The sequence below is a fragment of the Microtus ochrogaster genome, chromosome 6 (assembly GCF_000317375.1).
Source record: "Microtus ochrogaster isolate Prairie Vole_2 chromosome 6, MicOch1.0, whole genome shotgun sequence".
Taxonomy (NCBI): Eukaryota; Metazoa; Chordata; class Mammalia; order Rodentia; family Cricetidae; genus Microtus; species Microtus ochrogaster.
The window spans coordinates 78,277,970-78,304,087 of NC_022013.1; the positions used below are offsets into that span (position 1 = coordinate 78,277,970).

The 26,118-nt window shown below is 46.7% G+C and overlaps 1 protein-coding gene across 2 annotated transcripts in view; it reads left to right on the forward strand.

Annotated features, from left to right (window-relative positions):
• The window catches only part of Kcnh1 (potassium voltage-gated channel subfamily H member 1), a 297,541-nt gene that overhangs the window by 25,976 nt on the left and 245,447 nt on the right, over positions 1 to 26,118 (forward strand). For both annotated transcript variants that reach the window (XM_026779734.1, XM_005348896.3), the window contains exons 2-5: positions 1,111 to 1,234; positions 8,182 to 8,288; positions 20,280 to 20,408; positions 25,459 to 25,577. In XM_026779734.1, the coding sequence (XP_026635535.1) occupies positions 1,111 to 1,234; positions 8,182 to 8,288; positions 20,280 to 20,408; positions 25,459 to 25,577 (479 nt within the window). The remainder of the gene's footprint in view (positions 1 to 1,110; positions 1,235 to 8,181; positions 8,289 to 20,279; positions 20,409 to 25,458; positions 25,578 to 26,118) is intronic.

Consider the following 26,118-nt stretch of genomic DNA (forward strand, 5'->3'; position numbering starts at 1 on the left):
CCAGACAGGTACATGCACACCTAAGGAACTTGCTTTGTATTATTGATGTGCATTTAGTGATATGGAAAATTAGGGATTAGCTATGTTTCATAGGAACTTACTGATGCACACAGGAGCATAAAAATGCTATTCTAGAACAAATTGGCCTCAGAGTTAGTGAGAGCCATATTTCACTATGCGCACACACACACACACAGGATATATGTGTGTATGTATATATCCTGTGTGTGTGTGTGTGTGTTTGTGTGTATGTATATACAATTTCTAACAGGATAGAGTATGTCTGTATTTCTTTCAGGGCTGAGGAAAGTGGGAATATGTGTAGAGAAGAGAGCCAGGCTAAAATAATGGTTACATTGAAGACTCATATTTTATCTATTCAATTTAAATTATTGAGATCAAAAGAGGGACACTTGATTTTCTGAGCACAAAAGGTACTGACAACTTTTGATTTTCAAAACATTAGAACCATAAATCAGCCTGCTGTCTGCCTCCTGAAACCCTGGCTGCGGAGTGAGAGGGAGGCTGGTCACTGGCATGCAGCTCTGGGCTTGCACAACTTCAAGTCAGAGGAGATTCTGTGGTGTAAGCCCCTTGATGGCTCTCTATACTGTCTCAGGGGAAGGGTCTGGTCCCTGTCCTCTTGAGATGTCTCCCGTGTGTCCTGTGAGGTTATGCACTGCTCACATGCCTTGCTTCTATAGAGAGGCCTTGCAGAATGACCAGGGCTAGTCAGGGTCAGCAAAAACCAGTTTGTACCTTCAGGACAAGAGAAGGTCAAGGAGCTGCAGATCCCAGAAGCGACTCATCTGGCTCACGGGCTTTGCATTATGATGTGCTTCCATAGGGATGAAAAGTTAGTGCTGACCCTGTCTCAGGAGACCCCATAGGTTCCTGGGTTGGTGGCTAACACGCTTCCTTTCCTAGAATACACTGACCTTCATTAGCATCTACACTCATAATTTCTGGTTCCAAAGCTTGGTTCTCCCTGTTCCTCCTGGGGACATGGCTCTGTAGGAGAGACTGCATCTACAAGGGTTAGGCCGGCTGAAATCATTCATATCTACTAACATCCTGCCTCACGAGCTCCTTCTTTCTCTTTTGAAACAGATACTAATTTTGTGTTGGGGAATGCCCAGATAGTGGACTGGCCCATTGTCTACAGCAATGATGGATTCTGCAAGCTCTCTGGCTACCACCGGGCAGAAGTGATGCAAAAAAGTAGCGCCTGCAGGTAGGTACCCCGCGTGCAGCTCTCTGGGGAGTCTCCTGGACAAAGAAGATTGCCTTGATCTCGCTCTTTGCTTCTGGTGAAATTTTATTGCCATGACTCCTGTAGTTTGTGCATGTTCTGGGCAAAAACCAAAGGCGATATAGAACGTATTTCCTACAACTGACAAATCAGTAGGAGGGGGACTGGAAATCAGAAAAATCTAGATGATGTTGTCTTAGTTAGGGTTTTTATTATTGTGAAGAGACACCACGACCACAGCAACTTTCATAGAGAAAACATTTAATCAAGGGTGGCTTACAGTTTCAGAGGTTCAGTCCATGGCAGCGTGCAGGTAGTCATGGTGATGGAGCTGAGAGTGCTATATCTTATAGACAACAGGAAGTCAGCTGACTGTCACACTGAGGGAAGCTTGAGAAAAGAGACCTCAAAGCCCGCCCCACAGTGACACACTTCCTTCAACAAGGCCACACCTCCTAACAGTGCTACTCTCTTTGGGGGCCATTTTCTTTCAAACCACCACATTCTGCTCTCTGGCCCACAAAAGCTTATAGCCATATCATAATGAAAAAACTGCATCCAGTCAAACTTCAAAAGCCCCTCATAGTCTATCACAGTCTCAACAATGCTTAAAAGTCCAGAGGAGTCTTTTCTGAGATGCATGGCAATCTCTTAACTGTAATCCCCCTGTAAAAATGAAAATCAAAATGCAGATCATATACTTCAAGCATATACCAGCACAGGACATACATTATGATTCCAAAACACAGGGAAGGGAGCATGGTGAGGAAGTGCTGGACCAAAGCAAGGCTGAAAACCATCTGGGCAAACTCCAAACTCTGCATCTCCATGCCTGATGTCAAAATGCTGTCCCCATCTCCAATTCCATTCAGCTTTGTTGACTGCAACACACGTCTTTCTCTTGGGCTGGTTGCACTCCCTGTTAGCAGCTTTCCTCAACAGGTGTCCTGCGACTCTGGCATCTCTCACAGCTTGGGTTCTCCAGGCAATCCACGCTTCCCCTTCACAGCTTTGCACAGTGGTCTCTCTACTAGGCCTCCTTTAGGGATGCCCCTGACACATGCCTGGCCGCAGTGGCTGTCCCTAGGCACGGAGGCACCTTCTATAACCTGTTTGGTCTATCCTTAGCTTCAACGCCAGAACCACGTGGCCCAGGCTGCCAAGTTCTGCTGCTCGTTAGGGCTGGAACATGGCCCCTTGTTTAATTACTTCTTCACCAGCTTTCTGTTTTCCTTATGGCCCAAACATGGCTGTCCTTGAATTTGATCTTTAGACCAGGCTGTCATCAAACTCAGAGATCGCCAGCCTCTGCCTTCCCACTGCTGGGATTAAAGGCCTGCATGTCCACTTCCAGCTTCAAACTTCTTTTTTTTTTTGATTCCTTTCTACAAGTTGGAAGCTTAGCTGGGTGGGATCGCACCCTGAGGTCACCACTCCCTTTATCCCATTTCTTAATCTGTTTATCTCCTTGAACACAGAATTTAGCTCCATCCCGCTCTCTGGTGCCTCCTTTCTCCAATATTTTTCCTTGCCTAGCTTGCTCCTTTCGTGATATATCTTCACCAGAGTGACCACTAATGTCCACATGAAAGGGTCTACACTAGGCTCTTTTGAGATTTCTTCTGCCAAGGGAATTAATCCCAAACTCTTCAATTTAGGCAGAGTCTTTGGTTACAAAGACAAGATGCAGCTTTTAATGATTCCATGAAATAATTTTTAATTAATTAACTAAATCAACACAGCCGTATAGCTCAGGCTGGCCTCACTTGCTAGATAGCAAGAGAAGACCTTGAGCTTCTGATGCACCTGCCTCAGACTCCCTACTGCTGAGATTACCCACAGGCCTGTGCCAGTATGCCCTGTTTATGCAGGTCTGGGAACTGAACCCAGGGCCTTGGGTTTGTTGGCAAGCAAATGCTCTACCCAACTGAGCTACATCCCCAGCCCAAATTTTTAAAACTCCATGAACATTTTATAGAGAGTATTGCAAGGTAAGGTCCCATTCACAGATCTTTTCCCCAGTGAGAATTCTTTAGAGAATAGTTCATTCTGTCAGTTGTTCTGTTACACGCATAGCTGTGTATCTGACAGGGATACCTCAGTACCCTGGGGCCTGGACATTGGAAAAGCTGTTTTCAAGATGCTGAGCCGGCATGCAGCCCAGACCCTGCCAGGCATCCCAGCAGCCGTGGCTGGATCTTGGCTCAGTACAGCCTCTGGGTGCCCCGCCATCATCTGTGGTATATTCATGGAGAGGCACCGTCCTCTAAAAAAGATGTGAACTCACCATGGAGTGTGGAGATGCCTGCCCTGCCCTGGGCTTTCATGTATTAGATCAGCCACCTCAGTGCTGGCTACCTATTACATGTTTGCACAATTTCTGAAGTTCGTTAAATTCTAGATTGTTGAGCCCGATACATGGACAGTTTGACCTTTTTTATTTTTTAACTGATATAGTTTTGGATAGTCTCTAATGCACTTGAGTGTCCTGCATTCTCTGTGTGCTGTGTTCCACTGAGTATCTACCCTTACCTGTCTGTCTCTATCTGCAGATTCCCGACTGACAAATCTCGGGAGTTAGCTTCACTTTTGAGCGTGGCCAGAGTGGCGTTTCCCCTTTTCCTTATTGTCTGTGCTCAAAGGACAACAGAGGCATTCCCTTGTTGATTCTGCCAACTTTTCTTTTGTACAGTTCTAAGCTGTTCATTCAGCTGTAACATCTGAGTACTCCCCTCCCGTCTGTTCCCACTGCCTTCCTGGTAGAGCAGGCCTCCCCTGTCTTATTTCTGCACTGTAGACATTTTCATTTTTTGAGGTTCTTTGGGCTAAAATTCTATGGTTCTTTGGGTCAATTTTTCAAGAAAAAGCTAGAATACATTCAGTGTGTGGCATCAGGAGACGGGGAATGCGTGGTTTGGAGCCCACACCCCCATTTCTGCATGGCCTCAGGCTGGAGGCCGGGTCACCACAGTCTTCCCTTGTTGATGAAAGGCCTGGGGTCTGTGAGGGATCGTGCTGGACTCTGGGGGGGTGTTGTCAGAGAGCATGACTTCCTGTCCACCTCCTCGTGCATTTGATGGTGTATTCTGCTCCAGAAGGATGAGTCTTGGTGACTCGGCATAAGGAGAGCTCAGGAGAACAGTATGGTCCTGGCATCTTTCCCGCCTCTGCTAAGAGCCAGGCTCGTGGGCAATGCCCTCTGATCCTGAGGTTTTTCTCTGCTCTTTGCTTCCCGAGGCCGCTTTTCCCCCAGCTGGAGCAGCAGGTAGATGCACTAGTAAAGGCTTGTAGGATTTTATTCTCTCTGTTTCTACCCAATGCTGTTGTCCTTTTCAGAGGGTGAGGAGGCAAGAAAAGGCTTCACGACAGTGGCAGAATCTTCTGTCTTTCCTTAGCTCCATCTTCGAGATAGAGCCTCAAGTTTTACCCCTTTCTTTTTTGGTAACTCCTTGTGCCCCCCTGCCCCCACCAAGTTTATTTTTGTTAGGAATTAGAAGAAAAACCCATGGTTCAAATTTATCCAGTCATTCTTCCCAGAAGTCTCCTGGAGTTGTGTGTCTAAGATGTAATTGTTTAAATCCCTCCCAGTTGGGTACAGGCTGAAATGTCAATCACCTTCGTGGTGGAGGATGAAGTGGTCTCTTCTGCCATCTCCCTTGTTTGTAGTTCGGTCGTGTGGGACTGATGCACACCCAGGTTCTGGAATGACCCCTATTATGTTTGCATTTTCACACACCGGAGGTCTTCTCCGATCAAGCAGAGGGCCTGCGCTGGTACACGGAGGCTCTCATTCTATTTCCAGATCTACTGGTTTTCCACATATGCCAGCCATTAGAGGCTTAGCTTTTAGGGGCAGAAATGGCAAAATGGAAGCTTTAAAAAAAAACAGTTCCATCAATGAGTCTTCTTAAATTCAATTAATGTTTTTACTGTGTGTCCATGTGTGCATGTGTATCCATGTTTGTGTATGTGTGTGTGTATGCGTGTTGATGTGTGTTTATGAATGTGTGTTCATATGTGCACGTGTATGTGTCTTTATGTGTGCTGACATGTGTATGAATGTATGTGATTTTTGTTTTTTGACTATTAATCTATATTTTAATTATATATTATGTTTTAAAAAATCTTTATTTTACATATCAATCCCAGTTCCTTCTCTATTCCCACCTCGTGCTCCCCTCACCTTCCCCCCACTCTACCCCCATCTACTCCTCAGAGAGGATGAGGTCTCCCTTGGGAGTCAACGAAGTCTGTCACATCTCTTGAGGCAGGACTCCCCCCTACATCTAGGCGAGCAAGGTATCCCCTCCATAGGAACCGGGCTCCGAAAAGCCAGTTCATGCAGTAAGGGATAAATACTGCTTCCACTGCAGTTCCACAAACTGCCCAAGCCACACAACTGTCACCCACATTCAGAGGGCCTAGTTTGGTCATATGCAGCTTCCCCAACTCTCTCCATAGTCAGTGAGCTCCCACTTGCATGGGTCAGCTGTTTCTGTGGATTTCCCCATCATGGTCTTGACCTTTTGCTCATATTATCGCTCCTCCCTCTCTACGACTGAAATCCAGGAGCTTGGTCCAGTGCTTAGCTGTGGACTCTGCATCTGCTTCCATCAGTTACTGGATGAAGTTCTATGATAACCATTAGGTAGTCATCAATCTGATTACAGGGGAAGGGCAGTTAAGGCACCCTCTCCACTATTTCTTAGATTCTTAGCTGGGGTCATCCTTGCAGATTCCTGGGAATTTCCCTAGCGCCAGGTTTCTTGCTAACCTCATAAGGGCTCCCTCTGTCAAGATATCTCTTCCCTTGCTTTCGCTCTCTGTCCTTCCCCGAAATCAACCTTCTGGATCCCTCATGTTCTCCTCCCTCCTCTCCTTCTGTTCTCCCCTTCCCATGCTCCCAATTTACTCAGGAGATCTTGTCTGTTTTCCCTTCCCAGGGGCATTCATGTATGTATCTCTTAGGCTCCTCCTTATTTCTTGGTTTTTCTGGGGCTGCAGACTATAGACTGGTTATCCTTTGCTTTATGTATAATATCCACTTATGAGTGAGTACATACCATGTTTGTCTTTCTGTGTCTGGGTTACCTCATTCAAGATTTTTCTTTCTAGTTCCATCCATTTGCCTGCAAATTTCAAGGTGTCATTATTTTTTATAGCTGAGTAATACGCCATTGTGTAAATGTACCACATTTTCTTTATCCATTCTTTAGTTGAGGGGTATCTAGGTTGTTTCCAGGTTCTGGCTATTACAAATAATGTAATGCTGCTACGAACATAGTTGAGCAAATGTCCTTGTGGCATGAGTGTGCATCCTTTGTGTATGTGCCTAAGAGTGGTATTGCTGGGTCTTGAGGTAGATTGATTCCCAATTTTCTGAGAAACCACCATACTGATTTCCAGAGTGGTTGTACAAGTTTGCATTCCCACCAGCAATGGATGAGTGTTCCCTTACCCCACATCCTCTCTAGCATAAGTTGTCATTGATGTTTTTGATCTTAGTCCTTCTGTCAGGTGTGAGATGGAATCTCAGAGTTGTTTTGATTTGCATTTCCCTGATAGCTAAGGATGTTGAGCAATTCCTTCAGTGTCTTTCGCCATTTGAGAATTCTCAGTTTAGATCTGTACCCCATATTTTAGTTTAATTATTTGGTATTTTGATATCTACTTTCTTGAGTTCTTTGTATATTTTGGAGATCAACCCTCTGTCAGACGTAGGGTTGATGAAGATTTTTTTTTCCCATTCTCTAGGCTGCCATTTTGTCTTGTAGACTGTGTCCCTTTGTCTTACAGAAGTTTCTCAGGTTTAGGAGGTCCCATTTATTAATTTTTGCTCTCAGTGCTACTGGGGTTATATTCAGGAAGTGGTCTCCTGTGCCAGTATATTCAAGGCTACCTCCCACTTTCTGTTCTAGGAGGTTTAGTGTGGCTGGATTTATGTTGAGGTCTTTGATCCATTTGGACTTGAGTTTTGTGCGTGGGGATAGATGCAAATCTATTTGCATTCTTCTACATGTCGCTATCCAATTATGCCAGCACCATTTGTTGAAGATGCTCTTTTTTCCATTGCATAATTTTAGCTTCTTTGTTAAAAATCAGGTGTTCACAGATGTGTGAATTAATATTAGGGTCTTCCATTGTTCCACCTGCCTGGTTTTTTTTTTTTTTTTGCCAATAGTAAGCTATTTTTATTACTATAGTAGAACTTAAAGTCAGGGACTGTGATGCCTCCAAAAGTTCCTTTATTATACAGGATTGTTTTGGGTTTTTTTTATTTTTCCATATGAAGTTGAGTATTGTTATTTCAAGGTCTGTGAATAATTTTTCTGGGATTTGGATGGTGATTGCATTGAATCTGTAGATTGCTTTTGGTAAATTGCCATTTTTGCTATGTTGGTCCTACCTATCCAAGAGCATGGGAAAATTTTCCATTTTCTGATATCTTCTTCAGTTAATTTCTTCAAAGACTTAATGTTCTGCCATACAGGTCTTTCACTTCTTTGGTTAGAGTTACCCCAAGATATTTTATGTTGTTTGTAGCTATTGTGAAGGGTGATGTTTCTTCCTCCAGTTGGGACTGGTGGGGCCTGTGGCTTCCTCCAGGTGCAGGTGGGTCCATGATTCTGGTGGTCACTTGATGCAGCTCTGGGACTCCTCCAGGTGTAGGTGGGGCCCAGATGCCATGTGGGGATGGTTGGGGGTGTGTGGGAGGCTGTTCCTATCTCTGGGGCTTCTCTGGGTGGGGGTGGGGCATGGAATGTGCCTCCAAGGACTACAGACACTTACCTCATATATGTGTGTTTTATGTGCATGTGTGTTTACATGAATGTATACATGTGTGCGTAGGTATGTATTTGTATTTGTGTGTGTATGTGTGTGGACAAATTCTGGTTGAGTTGCTAATGAGTTCTCTGGTTGACTTTCAGTTTTATGTATGGAGAACTGACCGACAAGGACACCATTGAAAAGGTGCGCCAGACCTTTGAGAACTACGAGATGAATTCCTTTGAAATCCTGATGTACAAGAAGAACAGTGAGTATAAGAAAGCTCTGGGCTCTGCTTTCATGTGCTTAGAGAGGTGTTGCCTCATCTCTGTGGCTGTTTGGATTTTCTTCTTCCCCCTCATCTAGTTACTGGAAGTAATTGTGTGTGGCTTACTAATTAGGACTTCATCTGTTTTTCTCTTAACTCAGTGTTTTCCCCATTGGTTTATTCCGCGCGCGCACACACACACATACACACACACACACACACACACACACACACTTTACAGCTGCATTTATAGTATAAGAGACCACGCCCACATGGGCTGGTATCTTAAATGCTATTGGCTGAAGGAGCGGAATGTGCTCCACAGCAGCCTTTGCGTTGGCCACAATTACTTCCACCAAGTACATAATGAAGTCTGTAGCCATGCACTCTGTAGAACTTGTTTTTCTCTTAGGAGGCTTATTGCTCAGGAGAGGTGAGCTCTCCCAAGAAGTGAGAAAGGTGGAACACATGGCCACAGCAAGACTCCTTGGTTCTGTCTTGGGGATTGTGCTATGGATCAAATCTAGAGATTCATGTGTGCTAGGCAGGCATTCTACTAACTGAGCCACATCCTCAGCCCCTGGTTCTGTTATTAAAAACTACTTTGTTTATAAAGAATTCTACTCTTTGATTGAGGAAAACGCCTAATGTCAACCTTTGGTCTACTCCATACCTATGTATACACATGTGTACCACATGCATGTCTATACAACACAGGCAAAAGCATGCCACACACACATGTATACACACAGGCCAGTGAAGAATCCCCTTTTTTACAGAAGGTTGATTGGCAAGCTATTTGTTTAACTAACATTTCTGGAGTGACCCCAAATTAAACAAAATTCAAGATAAAAAAAAAGAAAGAAAATAAAATGAGGAAAATGAAAAAAGATAAGGAATTAAGAATCTCATAATGGAAGCTGCAGTGGGACCCAGCAAGTCATTCTGTATACCATGCTGTCCATGCATCTCTGCTTGCAAGTATTAATTGTGAAGAGTCCTCGGTCTGGTTTGAGGCCACTGGTCTTCACTACGCATTTCATGCTGGGCCCCACTAGGACTCCTCCTGGATACCCTGCTGCCTCCCCGTGTTGTGGGGATCCTTCAGCTTTGAGTCTGTGGATCGGGTCCCTTCATGTGCTCCAGCAGATCATAAATGGTTGGATATTGGGACAGGCCAAGTCTTAACCTGGGGTCTGGGCCTGAGCTATTGAAGGGTTGGTTTGCCAGATGGCAAATGTGGACATCTTGCCCATGGTCACAATTGCAGGGCTGGCTCCCCTATACTTGCACTAACAGGGTTGGCTCTTTTGTCCTGTCCTGGAGAGGTGCAGCTGGTGGGTGTCAGGGACCACAGGACCAGCTTTCCCACTTGCCTTTGGCATTGATGCATGGGGAGAGAGCACTTCTCCCCTGCCCCTGTCACCACAAGACAGATAGGTAATGGGGTCAGCTCTCCCATGGCCACAGTTTCGGATTCTCCCACACCTGCCTTAACAGTGCTGGCTCAATTGTGCTGCCTGGTGAGGCGCAGGGCCTGATCTCCCAAGTGTTGCTCCTGGTGGAGGTCAGGGATGGCTCTTGCATACTTGTGATCACAGGGTCAGCTCTCCCACCTGCTTCAGGCATTGATGGACAGGGGTGACAACTCTCTTCTGCTCATGTTACCACATCCCTGCAGATGGGTAATGGGGGACATGTCAGGGGCCATGAGAGTTACAACAGGTAACAACTGGTGTCCAGATGTCAGCCCACCAGAGGAGTGGTTGTCTATGGAGGTTAATCCTGCCCAGGCAAGGCCTGCAGGACCATCACCTCTGGAAACCATTGGTCACTTTTGCTAAAGCAACTTGGTGTCTCCCCAATACCTGCACTGTGGTGTGTAATCTCATGTGATGTGTATGTGTAATCTCATGATTACACCTCAATCTTGTGAGCACATATATCTGTGGGTGGTCAGGAAGATGACTTTTCATATGAATATATATATATATATATATACACACACATACCATATATATATATATATATACACACACACACACACACATATATGTCTTGATATGTAGACTATATCCTGGGACATGCTTCATAGCTGGATCTGTTTGTCCCCCAAGGACTGTGGACACTTAGAAGCCTGCCTTGTTCTTTTGCTTATTGGGTGACTTTCCCCCTACTCTGTGGCATACCCGGTGAGATTTAGTCACACAGTCAAAAACCTTGGTTCCCACAGTCAAATCTCCACTCCTTTCCCTGAAATAAACCCTAGAGGACAGCTCCCTGCCATTACCTTTTATTTGGCAGGACATTTATTCAGGAGAGGAATCTTTCAAATAGATCACATTCAGGACATCAAAGATAGGGCTCTGGCCTGTCCAACCTTGCTTGTTTCTTAGTCCTTCCTGATGCAGAGATTAGGTATCCCAAATTCTACTGCAGCCAACTTGGGAAAGTGCTAACCTCAGCTGACCCCCAGCTCTAACCCAGAAAGCTGTTAGCTCCCTACACCTACCCTCACCTCTGTTTACTGGTGCAGATTTTAACCTGGGAATGGAGCATCATGCATGGGCTTCCCTTCTCCCTTCTTAGAATGTAAAACCTCCTCTATGGCCCTCCCTGGGCCATAAAGAAGCTGACAGTGTCATTTGGGACAGCTCTTGTCTGTTTCATGACCCTGAGAAATTAGGGCCTTATAACATTGCCTTTACCAGAGAATTTGAGTGTGTGTGTCTGTGTGTAAACTAGACACTTTGGAGCATGGCAGAGCAATAAAGAAACTGTCATGAAGAAGTATGGAGTGAGTTTGTTCCCCCTCAGATAACCGGAGAAAAAAGTCCCTTTTGCGTCTTGTAGCTTCCGATCTGGACCCCGAGAGGGCATTGGAGCTGGCCCTCAAATAGTCCCTCATTAGGAACAGCTGTTCCATGCTCCCAATTTCGGGCCTGGCTCACCCACAGCTCCACTAACAGGGTTGGCTCTATTGTGCTGCCCTGGTGAGGTGCAGGGTCTGCTCTCCCCAGTGTTGCAGCTGGTAGGGGTGAGATTTCACCTTTCATTCCTCCTAGTGGGCACAGGCCCCAGAGGTAGTAACAATAGGAGAGGAGGTTCCCAGCTCTCTGAGTCTGAGGCCCTGCATGGCAAGCACTTCATTGCACCGGAAGTGACTCTGATGTTAGGAGTTTGAGCTTTTGGAAGGCAGGAGCTCTCCACGCATGCTGACTAGTTCATCTGCTTGGCCACCTCTCCCACGTCCACACCTCTCCCACACTAGGGATTGTGGAAGGCTTATGAGGGACAGATGGCAGCCTCTGAAGTGGTGTGCTGACCTGAGCTCAGCTGTGAGGCTGATGCTAAAACTCTTCAAGAGTAACTGTCACACCTGAGTTTCACTTCTGTGGAAACTTGGAAGCTAGGAATGCTGAGAGCCAGGCAGAGGGTGGAGGCCTGGGTTGTGAAGTTTCAGAGGAAGGTTTAAAGACTCCATCTGGGCATTAAGATCTGGTGGTTGTGGTTAGCTTGGGCTGAAGAATCAGCTGTGATGAACAAGGTGCCAGAACTAGTAAATCAAAGGCTTGCTTTATTGGGATGCTTGATGCTGGTTGGGCTGGAGCTAAGAAATTAGTGGTGATTAAGAAGAGATCAGTGTCACTGAGGTGAAATCTTCTGGGAAGTGTTTCCTGAGAGCACAGAGAGGCTGTGTTCAAGGAGCAGCCAAGGTTGTGCCTTGTGCTGGTAGCTGAACTTGGTAATGTATAAGAGTCATCCAGGTGGTACTGGTTTTGAAGGCGTGAAGGGGTCATGGAGAGCAGCTGAGGCTTGGCACTGTGAGAGGCCAGGAGAGGCCATTGGTGAAGCTGCAGCCTCAGTGGCAGTTGAAGGCACAGGACTGAAGGGGTCATGCAGAGAAGTTGAGGCTTGACATCATGAAAGTCTAAGAGAGGCTATTGGTATAAGTATAGTCCAGTTGCAGCAGAAGCCTCCAGCATTTTGGAGATGCTGGCATTATAGGATGACCACCAAGAACAGCAGCAGCGGAGTGGAGCCAGCCGGAGTCTAGAACACAGGCTGTGTGTGCTGCAGAGGGCAGGGCTGGGAGCAGTGACCCAAGCCCTTTGGTGGAGTCCAGAAGATCATGAGTGGATCCTAGCCAATGGATGGTTGGAATTTGGTTTTGATTTGATTTGATTATGACTGTGCCCTGATTTTTCCCTCTTGAAGTAAGCAAGTGTTTTACTGGAGCCCACAGTTGAGAGACTTGAATTGTAAAAGACTTTGGACTTTAAAAGAGATTGGTTGTTTTAAAGGGACTGACATTTTAATGCGTTTGAATTTGTAAGGACTGTGGGGCTTCTAAAGTAATTTATGCTTTTAGTGTGAGATCTTGGAAATTAAGAAAGCAAAGGTTGTGGCTTAATATTGACGTGTTCCTGTGTCGAGTTGACAAGTTGTACTGGGTGGTTTTGTGTCAACTTGACACAAGCTAGAGTCACCAGAGAGAAAGGAGCCTCAGTTTAGGAAATGCTTCCATGATATCCAGCTGCAAGGCATTTCACGGTGGATGGTGCCATCCCTGGGCTTGTGGTCCTGGTTTCTATGCAAAAGCAGGTTGAGTGAGCCAGGGTAAGCAAACCAATTAACAGCGTCCTTCCATGGCTTCTGCATCTCCTCCTGCCTCCAGGATTCTGTCCTCTCTGAGTTCTTGTCCTGACTTCCTTCAGTGATGAACAGCAATATGGAAGTGTAAGTCAAATAAACCCCTTCTTCCACGACTTACTTTTTGGTCACTTTGTCTTGTTACAGCAATAGAAACCCTAACTAAGACAGGGGTCAAAGAACTCTTGTCACAGGGTCGCCTAAGACCGTTGGAAAACACAGATGTTTAAATTAGAATTCATAACAGTAGGAAAATTACAGTTATGATTTAGCAATGAAATAATTTTATGGTTGTGCATTTGGAGGGGAGGGTCACCACAGCTTGAGGAACTGTATTGGAGGGTCACAGTGTTAGAAAGGTTGAGGATTACTGCTTTAGGAGATAGAATCTTGATAGAGGAAATACATCACTCGGGGTGGGTGTTGAGGTGTTATAGCCTGCCCCGCCCCCACTTCCTGCTCCCTTTCTGCTTGCTGGTGCCAGCCCCGTGCCTCTGCTGCTGGATCTTCTCTGCCATGATGGACCCTCTTGTCCTTGAAACCGAGAGCCAATAAGCCCTTTCTCCTCGAAGCTGTCGTTGAGGTATTTTATATCAGCAACAGGAAGGAAGCTAACACACTGGGCGTTTACAAGGCTTTACCATTTCCTTATTAACAACAACACTGGTCTGGGAGTGGTGATGCTCTCCTGTATCCCCAGCACTCAGGAGGCTGAGGCAGGAGGACTGAGTTTGAGGCCAGCCTGAGCTGCATATCGAGATATCAAAAAACCAAAACCGAAACAAAACCAAACCCATGGAAACAAAACAGACCTGATGCTAAGGCGAATGCCGGCAGGCAGGTGTTCTGTTGACACCGTCTGCTGGAGGATGGCAATTGTGGTATCAAAGATGCTTGTTCCTGAGACTTGCCAAGTGGCGGCTTTCCACCGTGCAGACAGTCTGCGGAGTGCGAGAGGCTGACTCACTGCGCCTCCTGAGCGTGAAGACTGACTTTCAAATGATCAAACTGTCCACGATAAAAGTGTGTCTGTCAACATTTAGCACCAGTGAGACTGAATTGCTTTGCTTCCTTTCTGTCCTAGTAAGGGTCCTGTTGTTGTGAAGAGACACCATGACCACAGCAACTCTTACAAAGGAAAACGTTATAATTGGGGCTGGCTCACAGCTCAGAGGTTTAGTCTATTATCATCATGGTAGGAAGCATGGTCACATGCAGCAGGCATGGTGCTGCAGAGGGGGCTGAGAGGTCTGTATCTGAATGGCAGGCGGCAGGAAGAGTAAGTGATCCAGGAGGCTTGGCTTGAGCTTCTGAGACCTCAAACTCACACCCCCACCCCAGTGACACACTTCCTCCAACAAGGCCACACCTACTCCAATAAGGTCACACCACCGATAATGTTACTTCCCATGAGTCTATGGGCCATTTTCATTTAGACTACCACTCTACCCATTAAAGTCACAATTTTAATGTTACCTGTTTGGATTCTAGGTCTACCTAGTCTATTTAATTCTAGTGATTTTCCCACTGGTATTTGTAAGCCTTTTAATTTTTTGAACACGTATGCGTGTGCATGTCTGCCCATGTAATGTGTATGGGGATACACATGTGTACAGATGGCTGTGTACATGGAGGCCAGTAGTTGATACGTGGCATCTTCCTCGGTCGCCACTCTGTTTACTGAGGCAGTCTCCCCCTGAAATGGGAGCTCAGGGATGCTGGCTAGCCCACTAGGGGATTCCCATCTCTGTCTCCTGAGCGCTGGGTTAAAGTGTTTTGTGCAAGTTCTGGGCCTTGAACTCCAGTCCTCACGCTTGCCTGGCAAGGTCTTTACCCACTGAGCCATCATCTCCCCTGCCATGTTGGCAGGCTCCCTGGGGTGTTGTGACATTTCTCTCTCTTTCTTACTCCTCAGTGTTTATGGAGATCTTCTAGTCATAGGTACCAGGTTTTGGGGTTCTGGTCCACCCTGTTGGGGAGTTGGGGGCGAGTAGCAAAAGGCTTCCGTGGAGTGGTCTGGAGTGAGAGTCGGGGTTTCATATGTTGGAAGATGGGTGATTTTGATTCTTTCCTGTCTGTTGGTTGGTCTGAAAGCCTGGCGTTCCTACAGGGCTGTGTCTTTTGTCATTGTGCACACTCAGGAGGTTGCGTGGTTTTCGTGCAGTAATGGTGATTATAATGAATGAGCCAAATTGGCAAAGTTTTATGTGCTCACTCTCATGCTGGCCTATCAGTTTCCTCATTTTTCAGACAAGAAAAATCAAGAAATCTTTACCTCTGAGTAAAAGCCACACAACTCTGACCAGTGGGTCGCCTGCTCCGCCCCCACTCCCGGCACACGCACGGTGTGTGTGAGTCCCTGGTTTGAGGCTGGCTGGAGCAGCTGTGCAGTTAGAGGTGCCCGGGGTAAGGTGTCCTGCTCAGTGCTGCTGGGCCAGTGCTTGCAGAAGGAACTACTAGCCAAGTCACTATTGATTCCTATGGGCGACTCAGCCCTGACCATAGCTGAGCTGAGCCACTCACGAGAGAAATAGCTGCCGCCTTCAGGAGCGGATGAGTGTGGAGACAAACGCACTTGCTTCAACAGTCGTACTTTGTCCATTTTCAACAGGGCTCATCTCTTCTCCATTCTGTGAAAGATCCACTGGTGTGCTGTGGCTATCAGTCTCAAATCAAACACACATGGAGAATTATTTCCCTCATTAAAATTCTCATATATGTTTAGGAACTGAAACACACACACACACACACATACAAAGTTAAAAATGTTTTTTGGAGACAGGGTCTCACTGTGTAGCCCCAGAGGGATTGAACCTTACGCTGTAGACCAGGTTGACCTCAAACTCACAGACATCTGCCTACTTCTGTCTCCAGAGTGCAGGGTTTAAAGGTCTGCACCACAAAGTCTGTCAGATGTGAGCTTTTTTCCATATCAATGTTTTTTCTTATTTCTGAGTTTTATAGATTTTTTAGTGAGTTCTTTTTCTTATCCAAGTAATAAAAGTACTCCTCATCTTCTGCTCTGCTGCCCAAGTAGTTACATTAAAATGTTCTTTAGACTATTAAGCAGTTTGGAATGTGTTCTTATATATTATGTGATATTAGTATTTAAATTGATTTTATACATTGCTCATTGAATTGTCATAGTATTGTTAATTAAATAGTTCCAGTCCTCCTTATTTGAAATTCCCTTTTCTTCCTTTGTGTGTTCATGTGTGTGCAGGTGTGTGTGTGTGTGTATGTGTGTGTGTATGCTTGTGTGTACACACTTGCTTGTGTGTACACTTGCATGCATATGAGTATGAACATATGTGTACATGCGTGAGTGTGGAGGTCAAAGGACACTCTCCACTTACTCGTTAGAGTCATCCACTTTGTATTTTGAGATGGGGTCTCTCATTGGCCTACGGCTTCTGGAGCAGGCTGGCTGGTCAGTGAGCCCTGGGGAGTTTCCTGTCTCTGCTTGCCCCGTGCCTGGATTACATATGTGACCCGCTATGGCCAACATCTTTTGTATATGGGTCACGGCAAGTGTGAGTCAGATGCTCACACTTGTACAGGTCTGTCTCCTGAGCCGTCGCGGCAGCCCTACTGTTTTCTTGGTACAGCAACTCCTTTCATCTGTGTGTCTGTTTCTGCCTTCTTGTTCTGCTGTGTGTGTGGGCGCAGTATCCGCGCACTTGGGCTTTTCCATACTTACTCCAGAGTTCAGCTCACTGTAGCTGCCCCGCCTCATAGCACCGTGAGGTGCAGACTGCAGCTCCTCAGAGCCTGGCTCATTGCGAGTACTCATCAAAGGGTAATGTGTTCATAGGCTTTGGCTTTGCAAACCATGCTGGTGACGCCTCATTGTTATAGGTAGTCATGGTCATTGTCATCGTCATTTTCTGTTTCCCCTAAGCCAGGCTTACACCTTGATTTTTCTGTTTGAGACGAAGTCCACTTTCTCAGGCTCTTGAGCACAGGGGGCGCCACCGAGGCTCTGACTGAAACTGCATTTTGTTTGTGCACTAAGCAGGAGGCCTGGCGTCTTACTCGGTTGTGCTGTCTCACCTACAAGCGATGTGACTCTCCAATCATTTAGGTTTTGCTCTGTGTTTTTAATTATGAGGAGACCTAAGCATTGACTTTTCTAACTTCCCCCTTGCTGTGGCTCAGATGGGCCCTCTCACCTCAGAACAGGGTGAGTTTCCTCTAACTCTTTGAGATATATTTTCTTTTAAGTCCTTCAAACAACCCTGGGGATTTCAGTCTTTAGAAGAAGAATTGGAAAGGAAGAAGGAAAAGGAAGTGCTAGTTTTAAACACCCGTGTATCACATATGTTTATTTTTACTTAATCTTAGGGAAGTTGGTGATCCCTCTTTTATAAGTGGGTAATTGATGTTGAGAGAAACTAAGCTGCCAGGCCAGGGCTCATTGTAAAAAGGGAAAGGACTTGGCCCTGGGCTTTGGGAGGCCACAGCCCCACCATCTATGCTGCCCAACGTTTCTGCATTTATCGTTTGTCTTAGAGGACGCTAACCCCAGACAAACATCTGTTCCTGGGCCAGGTTGCTGCGCCTAAGGCCTGTTTCTAGACCTAGCAGTGTGGCCAGCATGATGCAGCCCTTCCCAAGAGCCAGACTTGCTAACACGGTCAAAGCAGCTTGGTCAAGCTAAGTGACTTACTTCCTTAGGAACGAGGATCAGAGTGAATAGAGGTGTCTGATCTGGAACTCATCTCCTACTGACTATCCGTAGCCATGGACATGGGGCAGACCCCTTTCCCAGCAACAGCAGCTGCCTCTCCGTCAGCAACTCTGTCAGGTGCTGCTTGCCTAGGCTCGCACACCCATCTTTCTTAGACGTAGAACGGAACATTAAATGCTTGCTTTTCTCTGTATGTGAAAATCTGGACTCATTGCTAGCCTGAATCATGATGGAGTAATTTTGCGCAGTTCTGGGCTCTGAGACCTCTGGAGTCCAATCTGCTCTGGTCTCTACTAGCAAGATGATCAACCCAAAAGTCAAAGGGCTCCTGGCTTTCCTTAGGACCTCCAGAGATAGAGACGCGAGACAGGCTCCAGACTCTAGAAGGTTTATGTTCACTTGAAACAACTCTTTCATCTATTGTGGGTCCAAGTGATATTTCAGTTATGATCCCTTTGGGGGTTGCTTATCAGATATTTACATTGCAGTTATGAAGTAGCAGTGAAATACTTTAGTGGTTGAGGGATCAGCACAACATGAGGAGCTGACTGTATTGAAGGGTCACAGCGTTAGGAAGGTTGAAGATCATTGTACTAGAGGAAAATGCTTTGTTGTGGGGAGGATGGGGTTGAAATCTCTGGTTTGTACTGGAGGACTCCTGTTCTTTCTGGAGTATTTCCATACGTGAAAAGTTGATCTGTTCCACTTGCTATCTTGGTGATAGTTTGCGATGGAGGAAGGCCCGAGTGTCTGGAAAGGCACTGCCATAGAACTGATGTCTTTGGCCCATCTACCAGCAATGACTACCTGACATACAACATGCCATTGGGACGGGCATGCAGGGTAGTAAGACAGAGAAAGTAGGTCGAGACTCCTGTCCACAGACTGGACTATGATCTAGTGATCTAGTTAAGGAAATAGTCCCCAGTTACTTAGACTTTTTTTTTTTTTGGAGGGGGCACAATTTCCTGTCCATTAATGGAATCAAGAGATAGAGACAAAAATGTCTCTGTTATGACCGAGAAAGCTAATCCTGGGGATATAGTTTGTATCTGTGGGGAAGGGTTCTATAAGTGGGCGCTGCAACACATAGACGTATCCACCTGTCGCGGGTAGCACGAACGAATCATAGGCCTCTCCTCCACCAGTCCTCACCCTGCCCTTGGTGTCTCCTCCCACCGCTTATAAAACAGGGGAGCAGAGTTCTTGTCTCCTAAATTACCAACCCTTTCCTCATGAGGTTACATGGAAAGATGTCCCTCCCAGGGAAACTGCACACCAGGAGCAGGAGGTTCCTGCCTCCTTACTAGCCCTGGGGATCACCTCGAGATGAACTCTACAGCAATGTGAATTTTTGATACCAGCTGTCTATTTAGACAGAAAGGAAACGATCAGAATGATAAGTGTTTAATCAGGGAGCGTTTATTTCTGAAATGACAGTGAGCAGAACTGGGCAGAGAGAGGCAGAGCTTTACCAATGCCTCTGTTGAATTGTGGGGAGTTCATGATGAGCTGGAACTCTGGAAAAGGGACAGAGGCTCCCTAACATGATGGATGTGGTACCCTCAAGATCTCGGAGTACTGGGCTCTTGGCAGCTGGAATATAAATATGCAATGCGGTCCTGCCGAACAGGCCCGAGGCATCGGGCCCAGCTTGCTGTGCAGTGCAGGGGAGGCTCTGAGGACTGAAGCCCTACAGGAAGTGGGGCTCTGAGGAGGATGCCTAGGTGAGGCCCCTGCTCTCCACAGGGGTGCGGCTCCTCCCAGCTGGTTTGACACTAGAGTGATGAAGTAGGAGTACTTCCTGATTTCCATTTCAAAAAAGCCTCATGGAGTTTTCTTTGGAGCAAAAGGATGGTGTTTGCTCTGTGTTGACAGCTAGAATGTGGCCAGGTGTGTCTTGGCACGGTCACACTGTCTTTTCGGTTTACTCTTGCTCATTTCAGGGCGAAAGGTTTCAGGTCCCACAGGTTCTGCAGAGGCCCCAAAGATGTAGTTACAGAAGCCTTCTAAAAACAGTGGGCAATTCCAAGGTCATGGTTTTCTTGGTTTTGAAATGCTATTCTTTTTGAACTGTGGATTTTCCTTCAAAACCTGACAGTTAAAATTATGCAGAGGGAAAGAAGATGAACATCAACCATGGGTGTGTATTTTGGTAACCAACATGGCATATTTTCACTTGATCTATTTTCTGACTGCTTTTACAGTTTAGGGTTATTCATACTTGCACATAAATTCAGTTTTTGGCCCATGCTTGCTCAAGCGTGCGCATGAAACGATAGTTTCACAGGTTGCACTGGACAGTGGCATCCTCAGCCAAGGAAAGAGTCTGTGCTTGGCAGTGCCCTGCACTCTGTGTTACCCTGTGCTCTCAGAAGCCTTCAGTTCTCTGTTCTGTGAGATTTCAGATGCTGTACTGACATGATGATGTGACCATAAGGAGGTCCCCACTGTGTAGCTGTGTGGTCACTCTGCAAGGCTTCATTCCTCAAGAAAGGGATAACTGTGGGATTCTCCCACGCCTGCAGTAACAAGAGCATTTAACAGTGAATTCATATTCATATATGTTCCCGCCCAAGTTTGATCCTCCAGCCCCTCTGACGAGGCTGCAGACAACTAACTGACCACCCTTTTGATGTTCCCTTCAGGGACACCTGTGTGGTTTTTTGTGAAGATTGCGCCAATCCGGAATGAGCAGGATAAAGTGGTTCTGTTCCTCTGTACCTTCAGCGACATAACCGCATTCAAGCAGCCGATCGAGGATGACTCATGCAAAGGTTCGTAATCTGACTTGCGCGAGTGCATTTAAGACGGTTTTGTTTCCCCTTGACTCTCGATTTTGCTACAGAAAATTCGAGGTTGCCAAGGCAATCTTGCTCAGAGATCAGGATTTAAATCTTAGTTTGTGTTGGGTATTATGTGATTCTGCATTGTGCCTGGGGAAGAGAGAGACAGAAAACCAAGCATTGCTTAGTAAAGCATTTAGAAGCTAACCATTTTACTGTTATGGTTTTGATGCAATAAAGCAGTCAGGCACATCTGACCGCACCAGGACTCTTCCAGGTTTTCCTCCCCTTTTCCTCCATCCCTCCCCCACTGGAGATTAAACATACAGTCTTGTGGATGCTAGGCAATCACTCCGGAAATGTTTTCACAGTCATGTGCATGGGTAGGCATGGCCATACCGTGTTTATGACTTCCATGTGGATGTCTTGTGTCTGTCTGTAGATGGTTGCAGCCTCTTCCACTCAAAACAAGACATCAGGCCATGATAAACCCGAAAGGGGAGATGCCATGACATGAGATGTTAGTAAATGGCTGTGTGTCTGCCTTGGTCTTGACACCAAAACATGGGCTAAACTAACGTATTTGAGCTGTCACAGACTTAGGGAAAAGTTAGATGCACTCACACACCCTGCACCAGCCTCTGAACCCATGCATGTGTCTAAATGTGACTGTGTGTGCCTGGCCGCATTGTGCCTGCTAATTGATTTCAAACATGGCATTACTGAGGCCAGGGACTCGAGTAACATTTCTGTAGGGGTCATCTGACCGGCTGTATGGCCTTAGATTTTCTCCAGATTGCAGTAGTGTATTGTTTGGGTAACAGCAGAGACTTTGGAAAGGAGATGACAGGATCGCTAGGAGAGTTAGACTCCTCCAGGGCCCAGCTCCCTGGGCTACGAAGGGCAACATGCTGTTGCCAGGGGCTGAGATCACAGGGTATCTGAGTTCCTCTTTCAACTCTCCCTCCTGCAGTTTTCACGTAATTAACCAAGAGCCCAGCTATTTCATGTTGCCAGGCTACCTGGCTCTGTGGTTGGCTTTCTACTCCAGAGCTCTGCTCTTGAAGATTCCTAGGATACAGCTGAGAAATGCCAGCATAGTCCAGGGGAGAGGCAGGCTGGGGTGTGTTACCCTGGCTGTGACAAAGACTCTTACATGATCATCGTTGTGGCGGGAGGACCCGTGTGTGCCCTCGGTCTGTGACTCTGAGGGTGTTTAAGATCCCGTCACATTTAGACACGTTCATGGAGTTGAGATCAGAGTGCTGTGTGCACCAGTATGTGCCCCCTTTTCCAGACTATGGTAGCTCAGAGTGTCTATTCCAGACAGCTCCCCAGTTTAAGACCCCCGTAGTGTCTCCTCCCCCAAGTCTCTCTCTCCTTTCAGGAGTCCTCCAGCCCAGTTTCTAGTTTTGATGTGGAGATCCCTCAGAGTAGCAGATAGTATATGGTGGCTCTCTGAGAACAGCTGCTTGCTTCTTTCAACCCACCAGACTCAAAAGGAATGCTTTAAGGGCATTCAGATATTTTGACAATTATTTTCCAAGTGTTTACTTAGACAATTTAAAACACGTGATCTGGCCATGTATGATGCTTTCTGCTGAGGCTAGTGGCATGCACTTACTGTTACTATAGTAGGAGAGGCACAGCCTTCCGAGAGAGTGCTCACGTGACATGTAAGTGTCCACTTGATTCCCACAAAACCCGAGAGAAGTGAGGAATCAGAATGATCGTACGAGACTTGTTTGGGTCTGTTTTCCAAGAATCATGTGCTCCACTTACTTAGCCCATCCTGCCCCATGGTGCATCTTGTTGCTGATGAGAATCTTGGTGAATTCTCCCCGTCCTTCCCTCCCTGCCTCTCAACTATCCCCTACTAGCCAAGGCAACTTCTTGTCCTGTATTCACTTTTTTTAAAAAAAATATTTATTTATTTATTATGTATACAATATTCTGTCCGTGTGTATGTCTGCAGGCCAGAAGAGGGCACCAGACCTCATTACAGATGGTTGTGAGCCACCATGTGGTTGCTGGGAATTGAACTCAGGACCTTTGGAAGAGCAGGCAATGCTCTTAACCACTGAGCCATCTCTCCAGCCCCTGTATTCACTTTTATTGAATACAGGACAAGAATAATATTTCATGCAATAACATGAATAACACATGGATATTGGCAGATACTTTAGAACATACACACATTCGACACATATTTACATATAGACACCTGTGCATATGCAGAAACATGTATGCACACATGAATGCATGTACATATGCACACGCACATATGTACACAGGCATGCATACCATGCATACATGCACACAGCTATGTATAAACACATGCAAATGCTCACACACATTAGCTTTCAATGTGAGAATCCCGGTAGGGAGTCCAGCTTAATGCCATCTCAGAGACATGACTTTTTAAGCCTCCTTCTAATGTCGTGTAATGCTCCTGCTTTCCTTGCCACCATATCACCGGCCCACTGTGGTATGGTGGTCTGCTCAGGACACAGTTAGATTTTATATTTGCCTATTTGTGATGGAAAGGCCTGGGAATTGGTGCAGTTTGATCCAGATGGGAAAGGTACTGCCGTGTGGCTGGATGGCTCCGGCTTGCCCTTGCTCTCTGGGCATGCTCTTGGTTCATTTCCACTGACCCTGCGGGGTTTGCAGCTCAGCACCACAGTCAGCACCAAGTCCTCAGAGTCCTGCTTCCCTGGGCTTGTTCAGAATTCACTCGTGAGCTAGAATGGAAGGCAAAGCTCCCCAGTAGCCTCAGGGTGTTTTCTGCTAGCTGGTTAGCTTTATAACTCACATGTGTTCAAATTGTGTTTCAAATGACTTGGCTTTGATCACGCACTTCACATTTTGAGTGCCTGGGTGGTGTGGGTGAGTCCAGAGAATGGTTCGGGAAGCCTGCGTGTGCCCACAGCCAAGGGCAGACAGCCGGACGATAGAGAGTCGGCTATTTTAGCATGGAGCCCTGGGCGCTGCTGGAGCCCTGGGTGCTGCTGATGGATTCGGTGGTGTTTGTCTAGCTCCTCTTCACCCACAGCTCTCCACTAGTCCCCTTGCTTCCATTTTTGCTTTGCTGTTCCCCTTTGACTAATTCCCTAACTCTGACGAAAGTGACACACACATGTCACTGAGCAGGGACTGAACGTCAAGCAGGGTTTTCTGTTTGGTAGCCAGTGGGTGGGTTATACCGAGGCTAAATCAGGCTCAGCTACTTGGACTTTATCTCTCTCCTTCTTTTACGGAGGGCAGGTGGTAGGGCTTGGCTTTGCTCCTCTGAGCTCAGAGGCTGAACATGTTGGGAGAAGAGTGTGAAGCTTTGACCTTTGACCATCAAAGGGTGAGTCACCCACTTGTGGCAAAGCTGCAGACTCACCCTTGTGTTGAGCATTCAGAAGTGAACGTGACCAAAGGTGCTGCACAGATGAAAGGGAGAACTCCAGAGAAGACTTTCTAAGATTAGATTATTGGAGGATGAAGGCTCCTTCCTCCAGTGGACCAGTCAGAGACGTATTACAACCTTTCTCCTTCAGTGCTGACAATTCGTCCTTGCCCGTGGGATAATGGAGAGGTTCTTAGTTAGCAAAGCTGCTTAAGGAGCCGTCGTAGACTTCATAGTTGCACATTGATGGGGGAAAGACTGGAAGGGACGCTTGAGGGCACAGACAGTGTTACACTCTGGCCACTTACTTGTTTGGGTCCACAGTTCATTGACACTCAGGCCGTGGTTCATGCTGGTCTCCCATGTGCTCAGTGTCAGCGTTGCTCTCAGCTGAAGGAGAGCCTATCCCTGAAAGAGGTTTTAAGTGTCCTGAGGCACACCTGCTGAACAATTCAGCGTACATGGGAAGATGTCCACATCCCCTGCAGGGTCTAGGCTGTCCCTCCCGCTGACCCCAGTGGAGCTCCGACACTGTGCGCCAGGTCTGAAAGTGACAGTGTTCTGAGTCTCTCTCTTCCTAGCGTGGGGTATTGGGCCGAAGGGGCTGCCAGTGTCCTTTAGAGCATGGTGCTTTTGAGTGAAGCCAACAGCTGGTTTATTGCCCTTGTATTGACCAAAGCTTATCAGACAAAAAATTCTAAAGGTTATAGAAAGACCAAGCCATTCTCCCTAGTCCCCCAGTCCCCTGGATCCTAGGTCAGTCTTGGGAAGGTGCTCTAGGGTAAGACTTAGAAGATGATGTTTCTTCAGAAGGCACCAAAATCTGGGACTGACGAACATTGTCTTGGTCCCAGCATCATGTGTGATAACAGTTGCATGCTCTGTGTATTTGCTGTGGACTCACGGACATGTGTGTGGAGATTTGGTCTTCAGGCCCTACAGGTTTTCAGAGGTCTCATGGGATAGCTCTCTGGTCAAAACCTTGATTCAGATGCTGCCTGTTGAGCGTCGTAATGTCGTACCTGGGGTACTTTAAGTGCAACAAGGATCACCTAGATTCTTAGATTCTCAGAAAACACCTGCCTCCATGACCTTTTCCCTCCCAGTGCCTTCCCTCACATACCCAGAAGTCCACCATTCACTCCTGATCTCGGAGAAGACAATGCCACCCTCTCTCGTCGCATCATGCACAAACCCCAGTTTGCGGCTCAGGTTCTGCAAGATCAGATGATGGAGGAGTTGAGATGAGCCTGAGGAGAGTCACCCAAGGCCGAGAGCCATCTCCATCACCTGGTGAGAGCCAGTGACAGAGCCTTGAGCAGAGGAGAAGTCTGAGTTCTAGACACTTCCTCTGAATGTGGGTTGCTGGGCCTTTTATTTCCTCATTTGTTCAAAGTTTCTGAAACCTGCCCTGCTGGGTCTCAAGGCTATGATCAGAATGCAGCTCACACATGTTGGAAAAGCAAGTTGCTGCCCAAACCTCCACGCTTCAGGACACATTTCTGACTTGCAGGTCTTGCTTGCAGGCATGCAGGATGCACTTATGGGAACTCCGGAGGACACTGGGCAGTGTCCTGTGGTATCGCTGGATGCAGATGCCTGTGCTCTTCTGGTGTGTGGCTGACCCTGTGTTTGTGTTTCTAGGTTGGGGGAAGTTTGCTCGGCTGACCAGAGCTCTGACAAGCAGCAGGGGTGTCCTGCAGCAGCTGGCCCCCAGCGTACAGAAGGGCGAGAATGTTCACAAGCACTCGCGCCTGGCAGAGGTAAGGGTGGGCAGAGCCCACCAGCCTTACTTCCTGGGGGCATATGGGCCAGTATGCCAGTGTGGAAGGGGACCCTTGGGACCCCCCCCCCAGCTTCTTGGCTGGGACTTTGATTTGTCTGGATGCTATAAACTGTTCTCTGTAACCTGTTTTGGCTGTTGCACTTTGCCGTGTGTAGCAGGGTGGAGAGAGGTGTCAGTTCACTTTTCTTAAGACACAGCAAGGAGCTGGAATTGCCTCTTATTTGTAAAGGAGACCTTTAAAACAACTTATAAGCCATAGGCGATTTCGTCATTTTAGCAATGCATACTCTTCAAGGAAAACATGATACAGGAATCAAAAGGAAGAAAATGAAAATCTCCTGCACTCTCTGGCCATGTCGCATTATTTGGTGCACATTAAATGCTTCCCTCTGGACACAATCCTATTCCTAAAGAGGAAGAACTCCACCTTTAATGTTTATGGGGCTGTGATGTATCTGAGAAGGGCCATGTCTTCCTTTCTTTATTGAGAAGAATCATTTGGATGGTGGTGGCAGCAT